The sequence below is a fragment of the Fusarium phalaenopsidis genome (genome assembly GCF_050370095.1).
Source record: "Fusarium phalaenopsidis strain FUZ10S chromosome Unknown contig_32308, whole genome shotgun sequence".
In the NCBI taxonomy this organism is placed as follows: Eukaryota; Fungi; Ascomycota; class Sordariomycetes; order Hypocreales; family Nectriaceae; genus Fusarium; species Fusarium phalaenopsidis.
In genome coordinates this window covers 255,800-273,235 of record NW_028145402.1, presented here as the reverse complement: position 1 = coordinate 273,235, position 17,436 = coordinate 255,800, and the positions used below count along the sequence as shown (strand labels likewise).

The 17,436-nt window shown below is 52.3% G+C and overlaps 7 protein-coding genes across 7 annotated transcripts; 6 read left to right on the top strand and 1 right to left on the bottom strand.

Moving 5' to 3' along the window:
* Positions 1-377: 377 nt before the first annotated feature.
* Positions 378-4,254, top strand: LRP88_11451 (uncharacterized protein; the record flags this gene model as incomplete). The annotated part of the gene is made up of 2 exons (XM_083247877.1): positions 378-2,952; positions 3,014-4,254. The coding sequence occupies 2 exons, from the start codon at positions 378-380 to the stop codon at positions 4,252-4,254; spliced, it is 3,816 nt and encodes a 1,271-aa protein (XP_083096384.1).
* A 391-nt stretch (positions 4,255-4,645) lies between these two features.
* On the bottom strand, positions 4,646-6,435 carry LRP88_11450 (fungal specific transcription factor domain-containing protein; the record flags this gene model as incomplete). Its single annotated transcript, XM_083247876.1, has 4 exons — positions 4,646-5,076; positions 5,133-5,507; positions 5,580-6,293; positions 6,354-6,435. 4 exons carry the CDS (start codon positions 6,433-6,435, stop codon positions 4,646-4,648), a joined length of 1,602 nt encoding a protein of 533 aa, XP_083096383.1.
* A 747-nt stretch (positions 6,436-7,182) lies between these two features.
* On the top strand, positions 7,183-8,718 carry LRP88_11449 (cytochrome P450; the record flags this gene model as incomplete). Its single annotated transcript, XM_083247875.1, has 1 exon — positions 7,183-8,718. One exon carries the CDS (start codon positions 7,183-7,185, stop codon positions 8,716-8,718), a length of 1,536 nt encoding a protein of 511 aa, XP_083096382.1.
* Positions 8,719-9,374: 656 nt separating this feature from the next.
* LRP88_11448 (uncharacterized protein) lies at positions 9,375-9,931 on the top strand (the record flags this gene model as incomplete). The annotated part of the gene is made up of 4 exons (XM_083247874.1): positions 9,375-9,536; positions 9,584-9,646; positions 9,706-9,795; positions 9,917-9,931. The coding sequence occupies 4 exons, from the start codon at positions 9,375-9,377 to the stop codon at positions 9,929-9,931; spliced, it is 330 nt and encodes a 109-aa protein (XP_083096381.1).
* A 638-nt stretch (positions 9,932-10,569) lies between these two features.
* LRP88_11447 (uncharacterized protein) lies at positions 10,570-12,664 on the top strand (the record flags this gene model as incomplete). Its single annotated transcript, XM_083247873.1, has 2 exons — positions 10,570-11,026; positions 11,076-12,664. The coding sequence occupies 2 exons, from the start codon at positions 10,570-10,572 to the stop codon at positions 12,662-12,664; spliced, it is 2,046 nt and encodes a 681-aa protein (XP_083096380.1).
* A 669-nt stretch (positions 12,665-13,333) lies between these two features.
* On the top strand, positions 13,334-14,891 carry LRP88_11446 (glycosyl hydrolase; the record flags this gene model as incomplete). Its single annotated transcript, XM_083247872.1, has 5 exons — positions 13,334-13,423; positions 13,474-13,517; positions 13,570-13,957; positions 14,009-14,173; positions 14,232-14,891. The coding sequence occupies 5 exons, from the start codon at positions 13,334-13,336 to the stop codon at positions 14,889-14,891; spliced, it is 1,347 nt and encodes a 448-aa protein (XP_083096379.1).
* Positions 14,892-15,457: 566 nt separating this feature from the next.
* Positions 15,458-15,880, top strand: LRP88_11445 (uncharacterized protein; the record flags this gene model as incomplete). Its single annotated transcript, XM_083247871.1, has 2 exons — positions 15,458-15,693; positions 15,745-15,880. The coding sequence occupies 2 exons, from the start codon at positions 15,458-15,460 to the stop codon at positions 15,878-15,880; spliced, it is 372 nt and encodes a 123-aa protein (XP_083096378.1).
* Positions 15,881-17,436: the final 1,556 nt, after the last annotated feature.

The window sequence follows — 17,436 nt, the reverse complement described above, 5'->3', positions numbered from 1 at the left end:
TGGCGCTGACTTGGAGTCATTCCGGGTGGTGACGGGTCCCCGACACCGTCTTCGGTCGTCTCCATCGGATAGTGGGTCCCGATATCTCGTAGCGCCCCCGGGATCTCACTCCTATCGACAAGGTTCAGCCACGGCAGATGGTCGTGAGACAATGCACAGAGAGATCCGTGACTCCGGGGAACCTAGAGCATGATGCATCCAAACTCTAGATCTGAGAAAGCCTCGGAAATCCGCAATGACGCCCAAGAGCCACGGACTTGAGCCTCCGCAAAAGACCACTCAGAAGGGTATTTAGAAACGTGCTTCTGGTCAAAGGATCTGGCTTCAGAAGAGCATCAACCAACATCAACACACAAGCTCTTTCACAAAATCACAACATGGGGTCAATTCCAGACAGAAAAATCACCATCTCCATCGATCGTGGTGGCACATTCACAGACGTCCACGCCATCGTCCCCGGCAGATCCGACATTGTCCTCAAGCTCCTATCAGTCGACCCTGCCAACTACAAGGATGCTCCAACCGAGGGTATCCGAAGGGTCCTCGAGGCTGCCACGGGTGCATCTCTTCCCCGGGGCCAGCCGCTGCGGCTAGACAACATTGAGTGTCTGCGCATGGGCACTACTGTTGCCACCAACGCGCTGCTTGAGCGCAAAGGCATGAAGTCGGCCCTCCTGACGACCAGGGGGTTCAAGGATCTCCTGCGTATCGGCAACCAGGCCCGTCCGGATATCTTCGACCTCTCCGCGAGGCGACCCGATGTCTTGTTCGAGACCGTGGTCGAGGTAGATGAGCGCATCATTCCTTCCCATCCCCGGTCATCCCGGGAGGCCCTGTCAACCCTGCGGGAGATTGAGGGCATCACCAGCGAGAAGTATCATGTCGCCCAGGAGCTCGACACAGAGGGTCTGGCATCTAGCCTGCAGGTTCTCAAGGACCAAGGCTATGGCTCCATCGCTGTCGCCCTCATCAACTCGTTCGCCTGTCCCGACCATGAGCTCAAGGTTGGCGAGATAGCCAGTAAGATGGGCTTCTCAGTGGCACTCTCATCACAGCTACAGCCTATGATCAAGGTTGTCCCCCGAGGCATGTCAGCCACGGCAGATGCCTACCTCACCCCCGTCATCAAGTCCTACATCGACTCTATCTCGGCCAATTTTGAGGGTGGCCTGGCCGGGTCACATGGCTGCCGTGTCGAGTTCATGCAGTCTGATGGTGGTCTGGTTGACTTTCGCAAATTTAGCGGTCTCAAGGCCATCCTTTCGGGCCCCGCTGCAGGTGTTGTTGGCTACGCCTCGACAAGCTGGGATGAAGAGGCCCGGGTTCCCATCATCGGCTTCGATATGGGTGGTACCTCAACCGATGTGTCGCGATTTGATGGCCATCTCGACCACACCTTTTCCTCTAGTATCTCGGGTGTCAGTATCCAAGCTCCGCAACTCGACATCAACACGGTCGCTGCTGGTGGTGGGTCAATCCTATCGTGGAGAAACGGCCTCTTCATGGTCGGGCCCGAGTCAGCTTCTGCCCACCCCGGCCCGGCCTGTTACCGCAAGGGTGGCCCCCTGACTGTCACTGATGCCAACCTATTCCTGGGACGCCTCCTCCCTGAGTACTTCCCCAAGATCTTCGGACCCAATGAGGACCAGCCCCTCGACCGCGACATCACCAAGAAGCTGTTCCAGGAGCTGACGGACAAGATCAACACTGAGCATGGCCAGGCCCGTCTAACCCCAGAGCAGGTCGCTTTGGGCTTCCTTAAGGTTTCAGACGAGTCCATGACCCGACCGATCCGCAACCTCACCGAAGCTCGCGGCTTCGAGACATCCTCACATCACTTGGCCTGCTTCGGTGGCGCTGGTGGTCAACACGCATGCAATGTGGCCGCCTCACTCGGCATCTCGCGTATCATTATTCACAAGTACTCTTCCATCCTGTCGGCGTACGGACTTGCACTTGCCGAGATCGTCCAAGAGGCGCAGGAGCCAATGGCAGCCCAGTACATCGGCTCTGAGGAGACCATCGACCTCAAGCTGCAGGGCCTGATGGACCGCTCCACTGAGCAACTCGGCACTCAGGGCTTCACCAAGGGCCAACTCCGTCATGAGATATTCCTCAACATGAGGTATGAGGGATCCGACACGAGCCTGATGATCCTCAAGCCTGACGACGGTGATTTCGCCTCGGCTTTTGTCGAGAGGCACCGACGCGAGTTCAACTTTACCTTTGAGCGTCCTATCCTCGTTGATGACGTCCGTGTTCGGACCATCGCCTCGGCCAATAAGGCCTCCAAGAAGAGTCCCTTGAAACAACTCAAGGAAGCCAATATTAAGGACGCTCCGACTCCCTCGCAGTTTACGGATGTCTACTTCGACTCGGAGTCGGGATTCATCAAGACCCCTGTCCATCAGTTGCGGGAGCTCGGCTCCAATGTCAAGCTTCACGGGCCTGCCATCATCATCGATGAAACACAGACCATCGTTGTTTCCCCCAACGCGGTCGTCCATGTGCTCGACACCTGCGTTCTCATCGACCTTGAGTCGGCCCCTCGAGAGGCCACATACTCTTCGCAGGTCGATCCCGTTCGATTGTCCATCTTCGGCCATCGGTTCATGTCAGTGGCGGAGCAGATGGGTAGAACTCTCCAGAAGACGGCCGTATCGACCAACATCAAGGAGCGCCTCGACTTTTCTTGTGCCCTTTTCTCCCCTGATGGCGGCCTCGTCGCCAATGCGCCCCACGTTCCCGTCCATCTCGGGTCTATGCAATTCGCCGTTCGGTATCAGCACAAGCGGTGGCTGGGAAAGCTCAAGGACGGTGACGTCTTGGTGTCGAATCACCCCGTCTCTGGAGGTACCCATCTGCCCGACGTGACGGTTGTGACACCTGTATTCAAGCAGGGCACTGATGAGATCATCTTCTATGTCGCCTCCCGCGGTCACCACGCTGATAGTAAGTGATGCTCTCCCCATTCATTGTCTCGTTTGGTTCATGGCTACTAACACACGTCTAGTCGGCGGAATCCTTCCCGGATCCATGCCTCCCAACTCAACCGAGCTGTGGCAAGAGGGCGCTGCCATCGAGTCCGAAAAGGTCGTCTCAGACGGTGTCTTCAATGAGGTCCGCATGCGCGAGCTCTTCCTAGATATCCCCTCCCAGTACGAGGGCTGCTCGGGAAGTCGGAACATCAGCGACAACATCTCAGATCTCAAGGCCCAGATCGCCGCCAACGCACGAGGTATCGCGCTGATCCAGAACCTGATCGACGAGTACGGCCTGGAGACAGTCCAGATGTACATGTTTGAGATTCAGAGGACCGCCGAACTAGCTGTACGGAATCTTCTCAAAGATATGTACCACCGTTACGGCGGCAAGCCTTTGGAGGCGCTGGACTTCATGGACGACGGCACACCCATCAAGCTCAAGATCACCATCGATGAGGAGGGCTCGGCTGTGTTCGACTTTGCCGGTACTGGACCCGAGGTCCGTGGCAATATCAACGCCCCTGAGGCCATCACCAACTCAGCAATCATTTATGCCCTACGGTGCATGATCAAGTCCGACATCCCTCTGAACCAAGGCTGCTTGAGCCCCGTGGACATCAGGATTCCCAAGCCCAGCATCCTTAGCCCGACGGGCGCCGCTGCCGTCGTGGGTGGTAACGTCACAACCAGCCAGCGGGTCACCGACGTGGTACTTAAGGCTCTGCACGCGTGCGCCGCCTCGCAGGGCTGTCTCAACAACCTGACCTTTGGCATTGACGGCAAAGTCAACGAGGAGACTGGTGAGTTTGTGCCGGGCTTCGGATACTATGAGACCATTGCTGGTGGTGCCGGTGCCGGCGACAACTGGGTCGGAGAGAGCGGCGTGCATGTCCACATGACAAACACACGCATTACGGACCCCGAGATTCTAGAGAAGAGGTACCCTTGCATCCTCCGCCGCTTTGAGCTCCGGGAAGAAACCGGCGGTGAGGGGCGCAACCGGGGAGGAGACGGCGTGGCGAGAGAGATCGAGTTCCTCGCCCCGGTGCAGTGCTCCATCCTCTCAGAGAGACGCGTGCATAGACCCTACGGTATGGAGGGCGGAGAGGCAGGTGCTGCAGGCTTGAACTTGTGGCTCACGACGGATAAGTACACTGGCCAGGACCGAAAGGTCAACATGGGTGGAAAAGGTAGCGTGCCTATGAAGGTTGGAGACAGGGTTGTTATCATGACGCCGGGTGGCGGTGGTTATGGAACTAAGGAGGTCTAGCTACAAGCATTTTAAGTCAATTTTTATGGTTTGGTTGTAAGGCTTTAGCCGTCGTCTTGTTAGTGCGCCTGGGATGCGGTGAAAAATATGTTGCTTCTATCAAATTGCACAGCCTTCCATTCTCGAGGAGACGACTCCCAGCAGCAATCATAAAGACCAAACTTGTGAACATGATGACGGCGCTCAAACTAGAAACCAGAACAACACCAGTCATAGTATCATGATTGCACAAAGCTCACGCATTACCAGGCGCTATCAAGTGGAATTTTGTACTACAACTTGTCCGCGAGTGAGCACTACAGACAAAAGCTTCAGCAACTCCAACCAATAGGGTAGCTATTTCACCGGTAAATCCGTTGTTTATTCATTTCTTAATGGAGGTCATGCCTTTTCAGCCGTCCAGCTGCTGCCCTCTCCGCAACGCCGTCTCAACCCATTGCCTATCCATGTCAATGTCAATAGACTCAAGCACTTCAGCCCACAACGCAGGATCCCCTTCAAAGTCCAGGCTAAACGGCTGGTTCTCATCTTGAGGCAGACCTGGCAGAGTTGAGCTCGACTCAAGCACCTGTGCTTGGCTAACCTCATCTATGTTTACCGCCTTTGACTGATCCTTAGGCTTGATGGTGCTTCGAATCTTGGTCAGCAGAGAGTGGCAGGCCCTGATGTAGGCGTTGCCTTTTTCAGCCATCATCTGCAACACATCGAGAGCCATATCCATCGCAGAAGCGTCCACTTCCTTGTAAGGAAAGGCTATGTTGACCATTACAAGGAGTAAGGCGGCCGAGAAGGCTTGTTCACCGTCGATGAAGCCATATGTCGCTGCTATGAGTTAATCAAGCTATTCCACGACCACTTTTTTTTTCTCTTTAACTTACCAACAAGGTTGTACTTAGCAGCAGCACTGAGAATCGAGGCACTCGACCTCGCGGCGGATATCGCTCTGTCAATGACATGGACGATGTCTGGTGACAAACCGTCCTCCCACCGAGCCATGTTGGGGTTCTGCGTGCCGGGGGCTAGCTTCCTCTGAATTGCATACAACAATATCGGACGGGCTGTCATATTGATGCAGTGGTGGTAGTGGAGGTATGTCGAAACAATCTCTCGGCTCGGAGGGGCCCCTGAGTCCGGGGGGTTCGAACGCATCGCTGACGGCAGTTGGTCAAACCAAGCCGACAGTCTCTTCATGATGTGCTGCACACAAGCCGATAAGTCGAGGCCAGACTTTTGTTTCTTCCGATAGATCTTTTCTCCGATGATGCCTTGAATCTGTGACAGCTCCGTGTAGGATTTGAGGACAGAGGAGGTGTACTCATCCTCACCAGCCATTGGGCTTGGGAGAAGAAGGTCAATATCCTCGTCTTGAATGGATAGTGGATGGCCCGATGTGACGCAGAGAAGTCTTTCCATACTGTACGTCGACCACCAGACACGCCTCCTGTGCTCTCTAGTATCGCTATCAATATCCTGGTCTGAGACCTCTTGGTGTAGCCCAAGTGAGATGGCCATCCTCAGGGCAATGCCAATCATGATGTAAGCTGCATCTCTCCTATTGATGGTCTGCATAAAGTAGGCAACGTAGCTCAGCACCTCGATGAAGAGTATCGAGCCTTCTTCATACACATTCGGCAGAAAGTTGAGAGCGTACTTGAAGTAGTCGAACCCAGGCGGACCCTGCTTTCCAACCCACTGGTTGATCGAGTACATCTGCCCAAAGGCCAATACGAGCAGGATCTGACAGTAGATGAGGCGCTCCTCGCGATCTTTGGGGTCCGGAGCTCGGGCATATACCTGCTCAAGCCGCTCATGAAAGGCCGCATCGCTGAGGAAGGCAAATATCGTGCCTATGTAGGCATGCTGCGCCCGGTACAGTCGTTCCGCAGTCTCAAAGGGTGGTAGCGGCGGTATCTCAGGGCTGTTTGAGCGTCGGAGCCAGGCGGTGTCCTCATGATGGGGATATTTGTGCCATGCCAGCGTCTCGGCCGTTGGGTTCAGTCTGTTGGCGATGTAGGTCGATGAGGAGTTACCCATGAAGTCTGACCCTTAATCAGCCCTGCTACAAGCATCCCACGTGCTGGTGACTCGATACAACGTACGATATTGCCCAGAACTCCCGAGGACCCAGTTATCAGTGCCGGTGAACCCCAGCTCGATGTCCTGACTGGACGCGTCTGTCATGTCGGCGACGGCATCGCGGCTCGTGTTTCCCCTTCGCGCTTGAGCCTGGAGCTCGAGGAGGTAGCTCTCGGTCACTGTGACCCTCTTCTCGGATTCTGTGTAAACGCAGACATGGCCCGAGTCACTACAAGCAATGCACGGATAAGGCGGATCCCCGATGCACTTGGTTCGTCTCTTCCGACATCTGTTGCACGCCTTCGCCGACCTCTTGAGTACATCCAGCGATGAGCGATGTCTTGATGTGATCATCTCGGTGCGGGTTAATGAGATGGGTCCGGGATGGGAGATGACGAGGGGAAACGAAGTCACCGCGGAGAAGTCCCTCGGGACAGTCGAACCACGATATCCGGCTATTCTTGGCCCTATTTCCTAAAGCAGAATGATGCCCGGATTTAACACGGGTCGTAGAGATAAGGTTGATTACCCCGCATTCGCTGCGCGTCACTTGACGTTATCGTGGCTGCGTGAGGGAAACGCCTTGTCTGACGCCGTTATCATCGGGTTCCACATCCCGATGGGTCTCATCAGCCCCTTCCGCCATCTGCGGGAAGGGACCAGGATGCCGGGATGAGAGACCCGAGGAGGCCAGGGAGTGTGTTGAGTGTCGTTGGGCTAAGCCTTGAATGTCTCAGCCATGTCTTGATAAAGGGCTCTAGACGGTGAATGCTGTTATCAATATCTAAGCAATTCCAACTACTCAATTCCGATGAAATCAACTGTCAGTTGTTCCAGTTGAAAATGCCTGTCATGATCATCTTCGCCCTCGGGCTGGGGAGCTGCCTGTTGCTGGTGCACCTCTTTACCACATATCTTCGTCTGTCGAACATCCCAGGTCCCTTTGCTGCCAAGTTCACCGACTTCTGGAGATATCGATCACAAAACGCCAAAGGCCACACCCAGAGATTGCTTGCATTACATCAAAAGCACGGCAAGCTCGTACGCATCGGGCCCAATCATGTCAGCATCAGCGACCCGGCCGCCGTGCCCATTGTCTACAGCACAAACCCGACCTGGCATAAGGGGCCATCCTACTACGGCGCCATACCCGTGAGCAAGAATCGTGCTGTCCCTAGCATCATTGGAATGGGAGAGGCTCAACACACGGCGGTGCGCAAGTCGGTCGGCCGAGCCTTTACCACGAACTCTCTCCTCGACTATGAAGACTCAATCGAGGCGACGGGACAAGACCTCATCAAGATCCTATCTAGACTGCAAGAAACCGATATTGGCGAGTGGCTGCAATTCTTCGCCATGGATATGCTGATTCGGATTGCTTTCAGCGATTCTCTTGGGTTGCTGGCCAACGGCAACGACATTGACGGCACGCTCGCTGCTGTCATGGCTCGCTTCGATCACTGGGGTCACTGGGGTGCCGTCCCAAGTGCTGACTACCTCTTCAACAAAAGCCGACTGGCCACCACGCTCAAGGGAGTAGGCGACAGCCCGCTGGCCAAGGTCGCAAACCGCATGCTTGAGGCTCGCAAGAGAGATGCCAGCAGGCTCTCATACAAGGACCTCTGTGCCAAGTTTCTCGAGGGCCAGGCCAAGTACCCCCAGCTGGTCCAGCACGACGAGATTCTGGGCATCATCATGTCCACCATTGGAGCCGGGGCTGACACCACGGCCGGCACGCTGACATACACTCTGTACTTTCTCTCCAAGCATCCTGGCGTGCGAGAGAAGCTTGTGCAAGAGATCGATGAGAACCTCAGCGCCGGCATGCTGTCTCGAATGCCGAAGTGGGCAGAGGTCAACAGGATGCCATACCTTGATGCGGTGCTCAAAGAGTCTATGAGGCTTCTCCCCATCGCGTCCTGGGGACTTGACCGAGTGGTGCCGCCAGCTGGTGCCACAATTGCCGGCGAGTTCATTCCCGGAGGAACCATCGTAGGATGCCAGATCGATGCTGTGCACCAGGACCAGCATGTCTATGGCAAGGATTCGGCCACTTTCAGGCCTGAGAGGTGGCTGGAGGCGAGTGAGGATCAACGACGGCAAATGGATCGTGCCTTCCTTGCATTCAGTGCTGGCAAGAGAACATGCACTGGTGTTCATATTGCGTGGCTGGAAATGAAGAAAACACTGCCACTGTTGCTGATGCATTTTGAAGTGAGTACCCTACCAGATGCAAGACTTGAACTTGTCAAAGCTAACATGACTATGAAGATGGATCTCGTCAATCCCTCTCAAGATGTAAGAGACGGCATTCGGGTCAGCGCAGTCAAGTATCCACCTCCGGTTATGATGAAGATTACGCCTAGGGTTGGTCAAAATGGGGTGTAAGTGCGAGGGTGTTTGAATAGATAGGAAAATAGTTGTAGTATCAACGATGTGTGCATTAAAGATTTTACCAATAAGTGGTCTACAAAAAAATGTCAATGGTAGAATGACATATCCTTTTCAATGTGGAAAATTGCCATGAAAGCAAAATAATCTCTCTCTCGCTTGAGCAAGCCATAGATGTAGTCGCCTCTTTAGGCCCGGTCTTTCTTACACGGAACTCCTGACTCCTCCATTGCAGCATCTTAAGAGCGCAAGATTTACAAGGTTCGGCAAGTGTTACGGAACTTACTGCAATGTGCCCTTAGGAAATGATAGTCGCCACACAGGGTACTATCACCCAACCAACTTACATCGATTGGGATTTCGGGACCCACAACCCGATCAGCTTGTCACCCCTACCTACGTTTGGTTCTCGTTCCGGCCTAGGCAATCGTATCTCTTGGCACGTCTGGTTCGCGGACCGCAGAGCCCGAGAAGTCCAGCCGAGGAAGTCAGAGCCCGATATGGGTATTCTGCCGAGGCGGACCCGGTTTCCGATTCACGAGAGACCTCATATCACGAAAACTTTGAAAGCAGCGTGCTTTCAGCAGTTAGCAGTACCACTTACTTCAGCCTTGCCGTTTCTCATCCCTGACTCTTCACACCAGCTTCCCACAATGTCTCTTCTTAACAGTATGCAGGTCCGCGTTGAGGGCGCCTCAGCCAACGGGCTTTACTCTCAAGCTCTGGTGGTTGGAAGCATGGTCTTCCTGTCCGGTGTCACGGGCGTTGATCCGGCCACGGGGAACCTAGTTGAAGGAACAGTAGCCGACCGCACCGTGAGTTACCTCATCAATTGTGGGCTTCTCGCATTAACTCGAGACAGACCCAGGTTTTCAAAAATATCTCTAGAATCCTAGAAGCTGCTGGAAGCAGTCTTCGCAAAGTGGTAAGTGAACAAGCCTAAGAATCTTCGTCGTCAGGTAGCTCACCCATCTCAATTCCCAGGTCCGGGTCAACATCTTTTTAACCTCCATGTCCGACTACGCCACCATGAATGAAGCATACTTGCAGGTCCTAAGTCAGGATGTTAAACCGGTATGTCATCCATCGTGCACTATAATAAGTTGCTAACCACAGGTAGGTTCGAACGTGTGTTGCAGTGAAGGAGTTGCCACGGCTGACGGATATTGAGATCGAAGTCACTGCAATTTTGTAGGAAGCAGCTTCATAGCCTTTTAGTCTGTTAGAGATTGTTGAGTTAGGATAAAAATTGCCTCCCAGACCGCTGTTGTATACTTCTTAATGCCTGCCTTATTGGTGAGCGAGTGTCTTTCGTCTATTAATAACATGAAATATGACTTGAGAATATTACAGTGGAATGAATTCGACGTTATAAGAGTATCTATGTTTATACTAAAAGTCAATTAGAATTAATCCTCTCCATTCGTTGTTTAAGGTCCTGTTCGTATCCACATTCCTTTGATCTCGCCATCAACATCAGATTTCTTTGCGGGTTGATGCCTACGTTTTCTCTCCTGCTTTTCCACATAGCTCTTTATTATTTACGTATACTTCTCACATCATGCATGTGTCCCTAATGACGACTGCTATTATAAAGACAACAAGAAAACCCAACACGGCTTACAGCGCAACCTCCTACCCTAGGCCGTGCCTATCATCTTAAGGCTGTATCTGGCAGGGCTCTGATTGCTCAGAACCGACAGTCCCACCCAGGTGGCAGTGCTCTACAGAAAAATAGCTCATTGTCAGCACACCAATCTCATACAACCCAGTTTTTAATCTGACCAACTCATTCACTCAGCGTCACCTTGTTTGCATCACCTCTTCCTCTTCCTCTCAGCTTGCACAATGTCTCCGACTATAGTTGAGTCGAAAGCAGCCGAGATGCTATGCCAGCGATGCTTGCGACTCACGTTCGACAACAGCGCCATCGTCGACGCACCGCCGCCGCAACAGTATGAGGGACGCGAGGATCTAGATCTTGATGAATATGGAATCATTCCCCTCGATTTTACCTTGGAGGATGAACTACCTGACCTACCGCAACTGGATAGATCGGGCGCCAATGGTTGCCACATGTGTCTCTTCCTCAAAAAAGTCATCTTGACTCAACTGCGATTGCTTCCGACAGAACAGAACTATGCAGGCCCCATTACGCTCCAGCTGAATGAGTTCCACCCCGACCTGGCGACTGTTCAGTTTGCAAATTCCCGAGACGACTGGCTTCCAAATCGGATCGCTGGAGAGCTTCGTATGGGAGCGGAAATGTACCCACTAGATGTCTTTGTCAAGCATAGGGCGGATGGTGAGTTGCTCGACTCAGAATGTTCCGAAGCTAACTGACAAAATTCCAGGCCTTTACACCCCCTTACCAGACCCAAACCCGTTGTCAAGTAGGTCCATTCAGAGAATCAAGACCTACCTGGACACCTGTGTGGGAAACCGTGACACGCATCACTCAGAGTGTTCGTACCCAGGTACGATTGCTGCTCCGCTGAGGCTATTGAACATCTCAGACGAAAGGATGATACGACTAGAGGAGACCAACACTCGGGATATTCCATATGTCATCCTAAGTTATTGTTGGGGCCCGGCCAAGGTCGTTTTCGATGCCAGGACTGTCTTGGCAAATCTTCCAGAGAGATTGAGCGGCTTTCGGACTGATACCCTTCCACAAACACTGCAGCACAGCATTGCCCTTGCGCATCGCCTTGGGGCTTCACACATATGGATAGATGCGCTGTGCATCGTGCAAGACTCTGGGGAGTGGATCTATGAGAGCGTGCGAATGATGCAGTACTACGAAATGGCCCAATTTACAATCGTCCCGATCGATTCCAGTGGAGCAGAAAAGGGGTTCTTGAAGAATAGACCTCCATGGGCCGAGGACATCATCCAGTGGAAAGGTTCTCTCAGCCATCTCCAGTTTTCCTTTCCTTCATTCAAGAGCGTTGAAGAAGCAGGGCCTGCAACTTCTTCGCCATGGGCGAGCCGCGGTTGGACCTTTCAGGAAAGGCTTCTTTCTTCGAGACTGGTCTTTATTGGCCGTGATGAGGTCAAGTTTCGATGTCGCGCTGGGTGGGGAAAACATGCATCTCGAACGCCAATCACGCTGGAGTCACTTGGAAGCTATTTCCTTCCTCTGTCTCCTATGTACGCGGCACATTCGAACGACTGGAACAGCGTGGAAATGATTCGAGACAAGTGGTATCAGATCCTAAGCGAGTATTCGCAGCGAAGCCTCACCCAGCAGAGCGACAAGCTTATTGCGTTGTCGGGCATCACGTCCAAGATCAATCAACTACTTGGAAAACACGAGAAATACCTTGATGGGCATTGGGAGTCGGATCTCTGGCACGGCTTGACATGGAGGAGAGTCCCGGTGAGGGGCAAACCGTCTTGGCCAACAGTCAAATCAGAGGAGTTCCCGTCGTGGTCATGGTGTTGCATGAATCAACCGTTGGTTTGGCAGGATGGGACAGCTTCTGTTGATGACATTAGGCTGATTGAGGTTGTTCGACAGGGAACAGGCACAGATGAAAAGGTGAAAAAGCTCATTGTGGGGGGTTGGATCTTTCCCATTAGACTGCTGGCTGAGGTACCAGATGACCTCGAGGTGGATTTCTATCTCGACTCGCTGTCAGATTCATCCGGTGATCTGGTCAAACAAGATGCGGTACAAGTTGTGCTGCTGAAGGCATATCTGGATGGAGACGACAAGGAAGACTGGTTGAAAACCCCAGCAGCAAAGCCGCATGATGCGTGCGGACTAATTATCGAGCCGACGGATGATAGACACGAGGGGCATGTGGTGTATCGGAGACTGGGGATTGTGGATATTCTACCGGGATGGGACTTTAACTTTTCAAGCTCGGAGTCGACAGCAGGGTCGTTGTTCTACCAGGGGATGTACACCAAGAAGGAGACTGCGGTTTTGGTATAGATCTGTTCAATCTTCGTAGACATTGGGTCACACTCCATGTTGTGGAAGAGTGAAAGCAACTTGGATAATACAGGCAGTGAAGTCACTTGACCAAGGCTGTCGTCAGTGATGGCATCCACATGACGATTCAATCTTTTTCTCGGCCCGTAGCGGGCCGGACAGCTTCACTTGACCCAGAGTGGTAGCGTCGCATCAAAGTCTCTCATGCATCGGACGTCGGCCCAGGTATCGGCCCACGATCGTATTCATCACTACCCGGCAAATCACGCTCATCAAAAGCCGAGCTCGGGCACTATTCTGGTAAGAAAGCCGTCGGCATTGGATCATAAAAATGCGGGGATTTGAAACCAAGTCTTGGCAGGGCGCTGATCATCTTCGAGATGCCTAAAAGGGGAGTCTGTCGTTGCTCCGGGTTCCCCGAAGGTCCGTTCCCCGCAAGAATCGGGCAGAGGGATAGGTCCATGCTTTCACATGATTAACCTTCTCATGAGTTGAGCTTATTGGTGCGCTAGTCTTGAATACGACTGCCTGTATTTCTCTCAGGTGGGACCACCTTAATCCCACCTTGCAAGGAACAAGAGGTAATTGAGGAGTATAAGTAATGACGCGATCCTTCGGAGGAGCTTGAAAATGAGTTGAGAAATCAAGAAACCCATCAGGGTCATTAAAATGGCTCGGTTCTTTACAATTCTTCTGGCTGCACTCTCTGCGTGTCGAGTCCAAGCGGCTCTTGACATTATTCCAGGAGCTACATGGACTGCGGTAAGTCGACTGCTCATTAACATTTAGCTTGCTAACACAATGTTAAGACCAATACCGGCGAGCATGTTCAAGCTCATGGCCATGGCCTTATGTATGTCTACGTAATGCCTCCCCAACTTTCTGTCAGGCTGACGATTGCACAGTGAGGTCGACGGAACTTACTACATGATCGGCGAGGACAAGACAGACGGAACCTACTTCCAGAACGTCAACTGCTACTCCTCCAAGAATCTTGTCGAGTGGAAGTACGAAGGTGCCCTCCTCTCACGCACTACCGAGGCAGGCGATCTTGGCCCAGAACGCATTGTCGAGAGACCCAAGGTTATCTACAACGACAAGACCCGCAAGTATGTCCTGTACCTGCACATTGACAGCAAGGACTACAAGGATGCCCGCGTTGGAGTCGCTACAGGCGATAGTGTGTGTGGCAAGTATTCCTATCGCGGCAGCTTCAGACCTCTTGGTCGTCAAAGCCGAGACATGGGTCTCTTCAAGGATGATGATGGATCTGCCTACCTGATGACCGAAGATGTGAGTGGTTTTCTGGACGTTCGGACATTCACGTACTAACAATTTCAACAGCGCGAGTATGGCACCCGCATCATGGCCCTTTCGGAGGATTATCTCAATGTCACCAAAATTACCTTTGAGTGGCAGTACTTTGCCGAGTCTCCAGCAATGCTCAAGAAGAACGGATACTACTTCATCTTTGGCTCTCATTTGACGGGCTGGGACCCCAACGACAACGTAAGATTTGTTCACCATTCGCCTCAGCTACTTGAGCTAATATCTACTCTTCATGCAGGTCTATAGCTACGCCAAGTCTCTGTCTGGTCCTTGGTCTGAGTGGACGGAGTTTGCTCCAGTCGGATCCAAGACGTTCAGAAGCCAAGTCAGCTACATCCAGCCTCTTGGTACTGACAACGCCATTTATATTGGCGACCGTTGGGTGTCATCCAACTTGGCTGCGAGTACCTACATCTGGCTTCCCCTCACCGTATCGGGCACCAAGGTCACCCTCGAGTGGCGCGATAGCTGGGCCCCCGATGTGTCCAAGGGCACTTGGTCCGAGCGATCTGGTGAGACCAGCATCGAAGGTGAGAGTGCTACACTCAGCAATGATGCCGTCGTCATCTCTTGCAGCGAGTGCAGTGGAGGCAAGGCTGCCGGTTACATCGGAGGCGACAAGGGCGGAACCGTCACTTTCAAGGATGTCAAGAGCCCCGGTGGTCGCGATACCATCACCATCAAGTTCCGCAATGGAGACACCGCCTCGCGACATGCCAATGTTACCGTCAATGGGCAGTCTCAGCGGGTGGCGTTCCTGTCTACCCGACATGCCTCTACTGAGGCTGGAAGCAGCTCTCTACATTGCAACTTGAAGCAGGGTTCCAACACCATTGTTTTCTCGGATGAGGAGGGTTGGGGTCCCGATGTAGACCGGTTGTTGGTGCCTACTGAGTAGTTTGAAACCAATGAGGGACTTATATGTAGCGATGAAGCGACGGGTACTTGTATTGAATCGAATCTTGATCAAAGCTACAATCCAACTCACTTCTCCTAAGACAATTACATCGCTTTTTCTTTCATTTCTAGACATTTCGGGAAAATAAGTTTCATAACATCCGAAGTTGTGCTGATATCTCTTCTATCTATCACGCTTTTTAACCCCCCTATCCCCAAATTCTCCGTAAGCCCGGCTATTCCTACTCTTGTCATTGGCTGCGCTGCGCCCTTAAGCGCCAAAACATCATTGTTTTCGCTGATAGACCCAGGTTCTCACCAACTGGCCACTGTTACTGGCACATTTTTATTGTGGCTGATATGATGTGTAACCCTGTTGTATCTGAAGATACCGCTTATTGGATCAGGACATACATTCTTGCAGCTGGTGGTCTCAGCTGCTCAGCCCCGGAATACTGGGCGCCACAGCCTGATTTTGAAGCGTCGTACTTAAAAAGGTGCTATTCCCTCCCCTGTGCGGGGACGCTCTTCAATTCTTTTCTCATCAAGCATCCTGAAAACGCCACTATGGCCCCAACCACCTCCGACGAATTTGAGGGCGATGACTTCTCCAACAACCTCTTCAGAGACCTTGCTCCACTGCTCAACCTCTTCGGTGAGCAGGCCACCAAACAATTCCTCAGCATGAGCATGGGCTGGGCGGATAATGTCCTCCTCGCCATGGGACCGCTTGGTATCAACACAACTATCGTTAGCGCCATTCGCGTTGGTGGAGGGAAGAGGCTGAAAGCACTCATTGGCAGGTATAATTCCCAATTTCAAATACAGATGGGCTGTGCCTAATCTCTAAAGAGCACGAGAAAGTCCTTCAGTTGCCGAACAGGAGCTCCTCTCTTCAACATCGCAGAGCGTCTGCGAGATGTGGAATGGCCAACAAATTGTGCGACTAATCGGAAGCGGGGAGATATGGAAACTTTTGTCATCGCTTGAGATGGCGTGGTGTTTGACCTACGGACGGCCGTCGAAAACGACCATGTCTGGTCACCTCATAGAGACTCGGTTACTGAGCGAATTCTGTCCCGAAAAAACGCATCACCAAATCTGACGCTCAACGTTCAAGGCGCCACAGTATCAACATCGGAATTGTGGACATGGGCCCTGCTGGGAGCGGTTCTCCAGCTATTTTCTATCGCCTTTGCTGGGATGGTTACTTACCATCTGAAATGGACGAAAGCTGAAGCTCAGATGGCAAAGTACGGTTACCCTTGCTTCTGTGCCGGCACGACTTGCTTGATAATTGCAATGATGGCATGCGGGCACGTCATTGAGGGTGTCACCAACGATATGACATTGTATCCATAGAACGAGGGCGCTCAGATACTCACATTCCAAAAAGCTCGCACTGTAGGCGACCAACACTTCCCTTCTTGTGCGATTTTCATGAAAGGAGAAGACCTGTCGCTCAAGTTCTCGCGGCTCAACAAGAAAAACTATAGGTATGCATGACACTTTTCCCGGGGCATGTCTGAGAAGATTTCGTACTGATCTGATCGAGGTTGCTGGTCACTATCTCCACGTCTCTCGCGATCGTGGGCTACATCGTCCAATTCGTCGGGCTCCGAGCGCTTCACTGGTCGGCAACTATCGCTCAGCTGGGGATTACATTGATCATGACTGCAATTCGGGCTTGGACGAGAAGAGGTCTTGCCTCTGATCCAGATTGGTACCCGCTAATCAAAGATTGCGAACTAGCGAGTCTCGCGTTGATCATACACTACGCTCAGGGCGACATATCTAACACATCAGGGCTCCAAGAGCTTATCAATATGGCGAGGCAACCTCATAACGAACTTGCATTTCCCTATCTAGTACTTTCTTCAGATCAGTTCTGGAAGCACTTTCATCGCCCACGTTCTCCACCGCAGACATCTTTGGCTTTCGAAAACTCAGGCGAAAATGAAAAGGATACTGCTCCACTAAGAATCTATAGCCAAATTTCAAATAGGATTTCTCTGAGCAGCATCGACAAAGAAGCTTCAGCCCTTTCAAATATGTTTAACACTGTCATCGGAAACGTCATGGATGTACTTTACGTTTCCGGGGTGCTACTCTGGAAGGGAGAGGCGTCTAGACAGCCTTCTGAGCAGGTAGTAACTGATCTCATATCTTGGGTGTTCGACTTCAGCGTCTCTCAACCCCCAGATTATAGCAATCCTGCGCGACGAAAAGTTTCTATCCGACTACAAAGATCTACGGCCCACGCCGAACATCGAGGGGCTCTATTGAATCATGACCTAATTGCAGCTCTTCTGGCCCTGTCTGCCCAGGCCTTGGCAAGAAGACTGGAGCATCGACATAAGTTTAAAGGCGGTGAAAAGCTATCTATCGGTGATAAACTGTTTTTCGTGTCTGCTGAAGTCCCCTGTCATCCCTCTAGTTCGGGACGCATTGTGGGCAATACCAACAATGATGACAACTCATCGAACCAGGGGATGCTTGAACAATGGCTAGATGCAAAAATTCGCTTACAAGATCTTGTTTCGCGC